General features: G+C 36.0%; 1 protein-coding gene across 1 annotated transcript; it reads left to right on the top strand.

The window, feature by feature from the left end:
• Positions 1–8,687: 8,687 nt before the first annotated feature.
• Positions 8,688–10,696, top strand: LOC110879863 (ninja-family protein AFP3). Its single transcript, XM_022128392.2, has 2 exons — positions 8,688–9,360; positions 10,238–10,696. Exons 1-2 carry the CDS (start codon positions 8,814–8,816, stop codon positions 10,546–10,548), a joined length of 858 nt encoding a protein of 285 aa, XP_021984084.1. The 5' UTR covers positions 8,688–8,813; the 3' UTR covers positions 10,549–10,696.
• Positions 10,697–11,540: the final 844 nt, after the last annotated feature.

Raw genomic sequence — 11,540 nt, 5'->3', positions numbered from 1 at the left:
TACTATTCTATTCTCAAGTCATTTAAACACGTCATCAAACCTTCTACTTAGGGGGTGTTTGGCCAAGCTTTTTTTGACAAAGCTTATAGCTTTTTTAGCTTTTTTTATAAAATAAGTTTAACTTGGTGTTTGGCTTAGCTTTCTAAGCTTATTAGCTTATATAAGCTAATTTGAAGAAGCTTATTTGATGATGGTTTTTTAGCTTATTTGAATAACCTTCTTTGTGTAAGGGCAAATGATATAAAATTAGCTATAAGCTATCAAATGATAGAAAATAAGCTATAAGCTACTTAAAATATAAGCCAAAAAATAAAAGCTAGGCCAAACACCCGGTTATTAGGATTTAGGTGGCCCAACAACCCAGAGCATGTGGGTTCAAGTCCAATATAGGATAGGTGCTAACTATTATTGTTATAAAAAAGTTAAAATGTCAATTTTTGTCAAATCTTCAATTGATCCCAACCAACAAGGAATCGTAACTCCCATCTTCAAATCATAAAGGTCAATGTTAATAATGAATTTGTTTTACAGTTATGCCTACGCAAAAAAAAAAAAAAAAAAAAAAAAAAAAAAAAAAAAACTTAGAATACCACTTTTGAAGAGAAGTATATGGGGCAGAGGTACATATATGTGCATTAGGGGTGTTTATTGTAGGTCCGGCTAGGGGAGGATCTAGTCGTCCAATCCTTGTATACAAACCACCCCGGTTGTGCGGAATCCAACCGAGATAGCAAACCGAGATAGAACACGTAAATAAACGACACACAAGATTCAATGATTAACAACTCTGTATTAATACTATGAAAATCAGTTACAGCATAAGGTTTACAAACGTATTCTGTAAACTCTCTCTCAGTTCTCTCGTGTGTGTGTTCTGTGCTTTCTCTGTGCTCTCTATCTAGAGACTGTCTATTTATAGTCACAGCACCACGAAACGGAATCCAACTCGGCGAAACAGAACCTAGCTCGACGAAACAAACTATCAAACGACGAAACAGGGACTTGGTCGACGAAACTGATGTGTTTCGTCGACATCCTTTATGTTTCGTAGACTTTGGGCTTTGGCCCAACTGATGAGGCCAGAATTGAAGTGTTTCGCCGTGGTTGGTTAAGCCCAAATGTTTGCTTGTTTCGCCGATCTGTTTAACCCAAGGACCAAGGTTCAAAGCCCTTCTATATCTTGGCCCGCTTTTCTTGTTCTTTCACACGACGGAGGAAAGTCGTGTCTTTAACCGAATCACGTTAACCCGAGTCGCGTCCACAAATCGTGTATCAACATTTATGATTCTGGTTAAATTGTTTTTTTAGTTCAAACCATTTATTCTTACCAAACCAAAGAGTACAACTTTATATAAACTTGCATAAAATGTAAAATTAACATACAAAAAATATAGAATTTTAAGTAAATGATACAACATCAAATCAACCATGCAATGCAACAAAAATATAGAATTTTAGCATAAATACTTTAATATCGACAATCTAAAATTATATATAAACCTATTTAACAATAGTAGTTCTTTCCTTCCATCTTTGAGGTTTATTATGAAATGAGAGCTAGGTGTAGCTTAGAAACCCTATTTGTTATGATATAAGAGCTAGGTTTTGCTTAGAAACTTTATCGTTGTTGGTTGCTCAATATAAGTCCCCACAAATACATGAACCTTGGTCATTACCAACTCGCCTATCCTTAACCAAAGAGTCATCACTATCATCCAATGTCAACCCCTTGTTGCAAATCGTAAAACTTTGAGTTAACAACCATTTCCGTCCCTATGGTTTGTCTAATTATGTTAGTCTAGGCCAATTTCAAATTTGTGTCATTTCCGTCCCTAACATTTTTGAAACATGCCAGTTCCGTCCAGAAAAGTAACACCGAATCAAATAATTGGACAAACTATAGGAACGAAAATGGCAGTTAACTCATTTTTTTTTTTGAGGAGCTGACATATTTTAAGAATGTCAGGGACAGAAATGATACAAATTTAAAACTTGGCTTGAATTGGCATAACTGAACAAATCACAAATTTAAAACTTGGCTTGAATTGGCATAACTGAACAAATCATAAGGATGAAAATGACAATTGGCTCTAAAACTTTTGTAATTGGGCAATGTCAAAAGCGAAAACCCTAATAGACATTGATAATTGACTTGTCGTTCAATATTGGAAAACCCAAGAAAGTGTCAATCACCACACCAATGAAAGTTGTTCTCAAAGAGTCATCACCAACCAACAACAATTTCCAAGAAATCAAAAGTCGGACGCCCAGTCCTATTAAGCCAATAGCAGATATGTTCTTTTATTAGAATGCGGCATCATCGAAGAATAACACATCATAAGATATAAAATCATCATTTTCAAAAGTAACACCAAATTTATGGGGTCGGGGTTGATGACTTGGAAGTGGCTAGGATGGCCAGTATCGCTAAATGTGGAGCTGGCTCTTTCCCCTTCGTGTATCTTGGTATCCCCATCGGGGCTAATATGAAACGGGCAAGATTTTGGCAACCGGTTATTGATAAATTCACAAGTAAACTATCATCGTGGAAGTCTAGAACTTTATCTTTTGCGGGAAGAGTGACTTTAGCCAAAGCGGTCTTGGGAAGCCTCCCTTCCTATTTCCTCTCAATTTTTCATGCCCCTAAGAGTGTTTTGAATAAACTTGAAGGGCTCCGGCGTGACTTCATCTGGAGGAAATCGAACCGAGGTCACAAAGTCCGGTGGGTGCGGTGGAAAAGGATGTTAAAACCGAAGACTTTTGGGGGTGTGGGGATAGGCGGGATTAGGGAGTTTAATCTTGCTATGATCTCGAAATGGTGGTGGAGGTATAGGGAAGACCCGAACCATTTGTGGGTTAGGGTAGTGAGATCAATCCACTCGAAAAACAATGAAGACAATTTTATCCCGGTTAAGAAATCGATTACGGGAGTGTGGAAGGATATCAGTGGCATTGAAAGGGTATTAGACAAGTTGGGTATCAAACTTCAAGAGAAACTAAAAGCGAAAGTGGGAAACGGGTTAACCACTCGGTTTTGGAGAGACACCTGGCTCACCGATCAGCCCCTATTAAAACGGTTCCCCGATCTGTTTAATCTGGCAAAGAGAAAGAACGACAGTGTTGCCTCCTACTTGCAGGGCCCGGTTACTAACGGTTTTTGGAGTTGGGATTGGGTTAGAGCCCCGGAGTCGCCGTCGGAATGGTCTAGTTTTGCAACGCTCATGGCAATGCTGCAACAGGTTGTTTTCAGTGGTGATAAAGACTGCTGGGCATGGCAAAATGATGTTGGGAATCCTCTCGAAGTCAAAACAGTTAGGATGGAGATTATGGCTAAAGAGATTGAGCAGGAGGGGGGTGATCAGACTCCGGTTTACTGGAATAGTTGGGCAACCCCGAAGTCCAATTATCTCCTTTGGAGAGCCCTCCTCGGTAAAGTCGCCTCTAAAGTGGGTCTTCAGAAGAGAGGTATCAGCTTGCCGAACTTGACGTGTGACCGATGCGGCATTGAAGAGGAGTCTGTCGACCACATTTTTGCCTCATGTCTTTTTGCCAAAGGTTTTTGGTGGAATGTGTTCGTATGGATTAAAGTCCCTTTACCTCAAGACATGTCCAAACTGGGGAATATTTTCACCGTTTTGCATAACAGCCCGGGATGTAGACGGTGGAAGAAGCTCGTGTTGATGATAGCTACTGCGACGGTGTGGAAAATCTGGCATGCTCGAAACACTAAAACTTTTGATGGCATCTTTATTCCAATCAGAAAGATGGTTGATCAGTTAAAGGAGGAGACCTATTTGTGGATCTGTCATCGCGCCAAGATTCAAGTTCCGAAATGGGAAGACTGGCTAGATTTTAATGTGACGAATGCTTTGTAACTGTCTTTGCTTTCTTCTTTCTGTTGTTTGTCGGTTTCTTGTCTGTTTTCCAGCCCCTTGCTGGGCCCTTTATATATATATATAAAGTGCGATGCCGTTCAAAAAAAAACACCAAATCTTATCTGGACACCACTCAAAATCTTTAAACTAATGCTTTATAAAAACAAAAAAAATACATGAATAAAGTCTAAAAGCTCAGATAGAATTTGTATAACAGATGTTTATAAATAGAATCTTAAGACTTTGAACAATTTATATGGTTGCTTCATCTTTTCTTCGGCCGAAGGATAAAATTGGAAGGAATGTCATCTAAAAGGAAATAGTTCAAATGATATGAAGCCAAATAGGGGTAATTATCAAATAAATTGGAAAGAACCAAAAGCATCGGTTCCACTAGAAAGATGCTTTACACATCAAACAAATGTCACCATCCACTTTCTATGGTCAAATGACTTTTATTTTCAAGTGAATTTGCTTATCATACACTTAAAAACATAGTTTAACTAATTAGAACGTGTCTAATTCTTTGATTCAGCTAATTTTGGATACTTTGTAACTGTATATAGTTGAAACATCTCAAATCATAGTGTTCAAGTTTGTAAGCTTCTCTTTTGCTTTAGCTGTCATTTTAGATAATTTTGGGGTTAGTAATTAGTATCTGATACACAATATGGTATGATTTTAAAGCAATATATGATGATATATATAGCATGCATAAGAAATTATATTCTATTTTACATTTTTTGTAATTTAGAATTTCGAAAACTTTAAAGTTGTTCGTAGAAAAATTGCGGCAATAAAATATGCCAGTTTGTTACAAGTTCATGGCTTGGATTAAACAAAAACCAGTTGGTGTACAACTTGGTATATAATACAGTTAACTAGATATTGTTTTTAATTACAACATAAAAAGATATATCTGATGTAAAGGGTAAGTGGAATTAATAATAAAAATCTATACATTATAATAAATAAAAACAAACTTTGGCCACTTGGCGTTCACTTAGACTATTAAGTGTCATGTGGCAACCTCTTAATCCATTCTTATTGTATTTAGGAGGGAAAACACAAGGATTCAATCACAACATATGGTTTAAAGTTTGCCCATTGAATAATATATATTTAAATATTTCCTTAATTATGAACTAAAATTTAATGTTAAAAACGTAAGAATCTCATTAACATTAAAAGCAAATACAATAACTAATTTTTTCCTTAATTATCAATTGGATTGAATTTAGAATTTTTGAAATAGTATATGGTTTCGGCTCTAATTCAAATCCAAATTCCATAGTTAATTATTTCCTTATAATAAAATTTGATTTAAAATAGTAAGTGTGTCATTAAGATTAAAAACAAATATAATATTTATATCCTTCCTAACTTATCAAATAATTATATTTTTTTTTATTAAATTGTATATGGTAGGAAATCATTTTCGAGTTTAATTTAAATTTAAATTCAGTAACTAATAATAAGTTTGAACCAAATTTGATTTAACTAAATAAGTTTAAACCAATTTTAATTTAATAAGCATAATCATCTCATTAACATTAAAATCAAAATTAGTAATGGAACACTTCTTTCATTTAAAATTTTATATGTCATTTAAAATTTTATGTAAAGATTTCTTTAACGCTGTTAAATAATACAATTTATTGTGAGAACATCCGTGTAATACACGGGACTTAAACTAGTATAAACTAAATAAATCCAACTTGTGTGTTTAATTATATTTTCGGTAGCATATAACATCAGTTATTACAACTTGAGTAGGGTATGATTGACCAAAGGACGAATACAATTTGAGAATTGTATCTAATTTACAGAGAAACCTTCGAAATTTCTAATTTCTTCCAAGGGCTTTTTTCAATCAGTCTTCTAGTTCCATTTATATCTGTTATAAATCATCTTAGTTTTATTATTAAAAAAATGGCTAGTGGCTCAACTTATTTTCTCCTTAGGTCACCTGGTATACTTTAACACCCATAGGTATTAATCCTAGTTGGCATCCGTTAACACCTGGTAAACCGCTCCTGAGACCAAGCGTAATGGGGCGTTTTTTTTTAAAATTTTTGCCCCAAAACGCTCTATAACGCCCATATCCCCATTACGGGGGGGCGTTTTGGGGCGTTTTAAAACCAAAAATTCGTTGCCGGCGTTTAAATTAAAACGCCTAAGTGGTTTGTGTGATTGTTGACCTACCAATGACATTTACCCACATGTGCCACATGTATGTTGTGTGCTTTTTTTTTTCCTTAAAAATAATATGGGCATTATGGGGCATTATACCCACTACACCACTTTTGCTATAATGCCCCCTTGCTGACTAGGACGCCACATGGCGCAAAACGCCCCATGGTGGGGGCATTATAGTGTTTAACTAGGGCTGTAAACGAACCGAACGTTCAGTGAACAGTTCGTGAACCGTTCGGCGGGAAGTTCGTTTATGTTCGTTCGTTTAACAAACGAACGAACATGAACAAGAAATTCCGTTCGATTAGTTAAATGAACGAACATGAACAAAGGTCTCGTTCGTTCAATTGTGTTCGTGAACGTTCGGTAAGGTGTTCATGAACATTCGTTCATTTGCGTTCGTTTATGTTCGTGTTTTAGTTAAAGATTTTTTTACTTTCATATATTTTATCTATATTTTTTATACTATTAAACTTTTATTTATATCACTACCCTAACAATTAAACTAGAAAACCCTCTTTCACCTTGTTTATGCACCATTTCCCTTTCTTTTCTCATTATTTACATCGACGAATATGATCTACCTCCGTTCCACAATAAGGGATTCAAGTTCTAGATGCTACTATCTGGGCCATCCACCTTTATCCTTCATCGCGTTCGCCAAATTTATTTGTGTTCGCTTGTGTTCGTGAACCGTTCGTGAACATACTCATTTCCTTAATGAACGAACACGAACATAAAATCTCGTTCGGTAAGTGTTCATGAACCGTTCGTGAACACATTTATTTCCTTAACGAACGAACACGAACAAGGCCTCGTTCGTGTTCGTTCGGTTCGTTTACAGCCCTATGTTTAACCACTACACATGGTCTGAAGGGTGTTAAGAGACATTAAAAATTTCACATGTTAAGAAGTTAACTAGGAGAGAGAGTGAGTGAATCAAGCATTGCAAAATTTGCACACACAATAACAACATGCTATATATATGTATTTTAATTAATTTTAAGGGGCGTTAATGAGGTTAAACCATTTTCTTGGTGTGCGGTAAAGTGAAAGAGGGTAAAGTAGGTGATGTGGTGCCTACGTGTAGTTAAGGGGCGTGAAAGTATACCCCATAGCCTTACCTTCTACTTCAATGTAGCAGTTTGCAATTGAGATATATGCACTGACGGATCTAGAAAATTCGCATAGGGGTAACGTTTCAATAAAAAGGGGTAACGAAATCGAAAAAACATTAATTTTTTTCAGAATTTACACTACTGTCGGAGCATCACCGGAGCGTTTTCTATCACTCTATGTCCGCCCCTAGATATATGAGCTACTACTATAAAAATAATTCCCAAAAACAAATTCTTAAAAATTTATCTTCCATCTGATCTGTTTATATCCTAACAATTTTATTTTAGATAAAAGTATTTTTTTGTTTTTTCCTTTACTTTAAGTTTATTTTGACTCCGCTTAAGAATAAAATTATTTGGATATCAAATCGTCACTATAAAATGTTAGTATCCAGATATCTTCTTCCGCTTAAGAATAAAATTATTCGGATATCAAATCTTCACTATAAAAAGTTAGTATCCAGATATCTTCTTAACAACACAATCACGCAGAGGAATAAAAATAGCCATATTAATATTATTTTATTATGAAGATAAGTCAAACACAAATGATGATAGTAATATTTTCTTGGCAAAGAGCAGAGGGTGTGTAGTGGAAGGAGAAGATAATGTCCGTGCCTTAGGGTATTTTATGTCATGTAACGGTCCAGTCAACAAAGAGGTATTATTGGGCGTTTTCTAAAATGAGTGTAGTGGTGACGGGGCATTATTGAGGCATTAAATAAAATAAAGAAAAAACACCTAAAAATCTTATTGGATAACAAAAAGGGAGATGAAAGCTGATTGAACAAAGAGAAGGGGGCAAGGCGTTTTTAAAACCACGCCAAGGGGTTTTTTTTGAATTTTTTTTAAAAAAAAGCCCTATGTATTGGTTTGGGGGCGTTTTAGGCCTTTTTTTTAATTTAAAAAAAAACGTTCCACTACACATGGTCTCATATACTCTTATTTTATTATAAGTTTACCTATAAATTTATAAAATCTAAAATTATTTATAAAAAGAACATAATACTTTTTCAATATAGACTAAAATGCATGATTAACGTGAATCTCGTCTTTGACGTCCGAGGAAACAACGCCCACTGTTTCGTAGAAACCAATTAACCGGCAATCTATATTCTCTAAATCAATCAAATTCAACCACGTGTCTCAACGGCGTTCGCTGTCATTATCCAATCCCAAAATTCAGGAAAAAACAAATTCACCGAAACAAATTGCTTGACACGTTTCGTCCCACCCTTCATCCACGTCATCTCGACACTGGCATACAGCTAATCTAGAGAGAGAAACTAAAACAAACCATGCAGCAACCACAACACACGTGTCAATGACTCACCAACATTAATAAACCCATACGTGTCAACTTCCTACAGGCCCTCTTAAACACTAGTTTCGGCAATTTAAGTTTTCCACTTGCGTGGCCCTTTTCGTCTTTTTGTTAGTTCGAGGGCATTTTCGTCTTTTAACATGTCACTTATAAAATTCTCATTGTGTCTCCATCCCCCTTCTCTCTCGCCGGCTATTTCAAATCCTCTGTATTCTCTAGCGAAAATTTTACTACCGATCAGCTGCTTTTTTTTTCACTTTTTCACACAGAATAAAAATATTTCATAAATTTTTTATAATTATGACTGGAAGTAACGATTTGTTACCGAGGTTGTCGTCCGACAGCGGAAGTAACGATTTTCCGGCGGACGTTGAGTTGAGTTTAGGGTTGTCGTTGAACGGTAAATTAGGGTTAAAACCGGAAAGATTGGTGGGTAAGGATAACAATATTAATAATAATAAGTTATATCGTGCTTCTTCGGTTACGGATTTGGTGAATTTTCCGGTGGATGTGGAGTTAACGTTGTATTCGCCGTTAACGAGGACGTGTTCTCTGCCGCCGGAGACGGAGGTGGAGTGGCGGAAGAGGAAGGAGTTACAGTCGCTGCGTCGGTCGGAGGCGAAGCGGAAACGGGTTGAAAAGATGAAGAATGTTGTGGTGGTGAAAGGGAAAGTAGAAGAGGATTTGGAGGCAAATCGGAGGGGTTTGAAACGGTCTCCGACGCCGTCTCCGTCGCTTTCGTTACCGCCGGCGCCGCTGATGAGGTTTTCGTCGCAGGGATCAATTGGGTCTCAGGAAAGTGGTGGATCTTCTGGGGTATCTGATTTGGATAGTCAACCTTTTTCAGGTATGAAAGTTTTTTTTTTTTTTTAGTTCTTGATTATTACTAATTTTCTGCATTATTTACGTGTGGAAGTTAAAAAGAGGAAATTAAGAAAAATAAGTTGATCATAATTGTTTTTTTTTTCTTCCTTCTGAGTTAAAAAATATATTTTAAAATTTTTATTTGATCAATACAAAAACAAACGTTAAGGGGCACATTTTTTGCGTAACAGCTTTGAAAAGTACAAAATCATAAATTTAAACTCCTTTATAACATTTTTGTAGTTTTGGTTTGGAAGAGGACAACATGCGTTGAATATTGAATATTAGTTCATCTTTAGATTACTACTGTTATTGATGTATGTTTCGTTTGTTTCTTTTTCATTTGTACTGTTTCTTGAGCATCTTGCTTGAGTTTTATAAAATTCCGCCCTTTTTCAAAAAAAATTAGTTCATCTTTAGGACCGTTACAATAATATTTTTCACGTGTTGTATGCTTTTACCACAATCCCAACTTGTTATAGACTTCTAAATGTAAACATTTGTAGTTTATACGGCGTTTGGCACGCATGTTTACGTGTAATATGTGAAAGCATATGATTTGGACACTCCAATTAGGAAAAGTAGATATGATGATGTGACATAATTTAGGGTTTAACATTATTAAAATTATTAATTGAGTTTAAATCCAAGAAAGGTTCTTAAAATGTGAATAACAAAATATATGTACCTTCAAATTTAAGACGAATTACACTATTAAAATCAACATCGAAACTAGAACCTTCAATACTTTGAAAGAGCAGCACCAATGCACATAGATTGATGGACATTTTGTTGAACTTGTCTTTTAAAAAACGCGTCATCTTAATTCTTACTTATATTTCCTTAAATCTTTCTAACAGGAACAAATAGAGAGACAAGTGAAACCAACGATCGCTCTGAACTTAACAAAGTTAAATGCAATCCAAAGAGCAAAGACCACAAACATCGTGCATATGATGAAAGGATGCCGTGCGTTTCCACGAAAGGGGATGGGCCAGATGGCAAAAGGATACAAGGGTTTTTGTATAGATATGGAAAAGGGGAAGAAGTTAGAATAGTGTGTGTTTGTCATGGCAGCTTTCTAACTCCTGCGGAGTTTGTTAAACACGGCGGCGGTGGTGATGTTGAACACCCACTCAGACATATCGTTGTTACCTCTTTGTTTACTTGATATTTTGGGATTTCTTTTTCGAGAAGGATCTGGTGTACTATGATTTTCTAACCAAAGATGCATATGAAAGTACACAAGTATACCAAGTATTGTTGTTGAAAATGTTTCTATAGGTTTCTTTGTAAGGGTTTTTCGTTTGACTTGTTTCTATAGGTTTCTTTAGATCCCGTCCTGACTACTCCATTTTCTGTATCTTTGGGTATTTGTGTTATCCGTTCTTTAGGTGATACCCAAAATGATAAACTCTCACCTAAATCCATTCCTTGTTTTCTTAGCTATGCAGTTAATAATCGTGGTTACTTGTTCTATGATCCTCGTACTTCTTGCATGTATATTTCTCGTCATGTTATCTTTCATGAGACTGTCTTTGATATTCCTGATTCCTCATTAGTTTCTTCAGCTTCATCTTCTTTTGTTTTTCCTCATCTACCATTATTCTGTCTTCGTCTTTTTCTTCCTCCACGTCCCCTTCATCTGATTCCACTTCATCCCCTATCTCATCATCTCCTATTCCATCTTCTTCCTCATCATCCCGACCCCCTTCTCCACCTCCACCTCCCTTATTCATTATTTTAATCCTTACGGGTTCATGTTATTTACTAGCATTTGTTTAATCCTAACAAAGAAGCCAAAATGCAATTTTATACGGTCAGGTAGTGCTAGCTGCTAGGCCTATTGCTTGAAAAGTTCAGCGTGTGCACACCACTGGATAGGGGTGAGGTCCGTGAGGAAACATAACCAGATAGTCGAAAACCAATCCGTAACCAACAAAGACCCTGATGTAACCAGAAACCAACATAACCAATGATTTGGTTTTAGGCTTTTAAAATAACCAACGGTTCGGTCTCGGTTTCGCATACGGATGACAAACCTCCCTTGCCTGAGCGAATTAGATCTCTTGCCCTATCTATTTGCTTAGAAAAAGGATATGAATACGGGCCATATGGCTGTTAAAAAAAGCCCAACATACAACTCAGCCCATTAAGCTCTTA

The sequence above is a fragment of the Helianthus annuus genome, chromosome 9, assembly GCF_002127325.2.
Source record: "Helianthus annuus cultivar XRQ/B chromosome 9, HanXRQr2.0-SUNRISE, whole genome shotgun sequence".
Taxonomy (NCBI): domain Eukaryota; kingdom Viridiplantae; phylum Streptophyta; class Magnoliopsida; order Asterales; family Asteraceae; genus Helianthus; species Helianthus annuus.
Note: the sequence above shows the minus strand (reverse complement) of the source record. Positions and strands in the feature narration are given on the sequence as shown.

What these genes read in the sequence shown, in the direction of transcription:
- LOC110879863 (XM_022128392.2), top strand. Translation starts at nt 8,814, where the DNA reads ATGACTGGAAGTAACGATTTGTTACCGAGGTTGTCGTCCGACAGCGGA. An exon ending in GGATAGTCAACCTTTTTCAG is followed by an intron (nt 9,361 to 10,237) that starts GTATGAAAGTTT and finishes TCTTTCTAACAG; the next exon opens with GAACAAATAGAGAGACAAGT.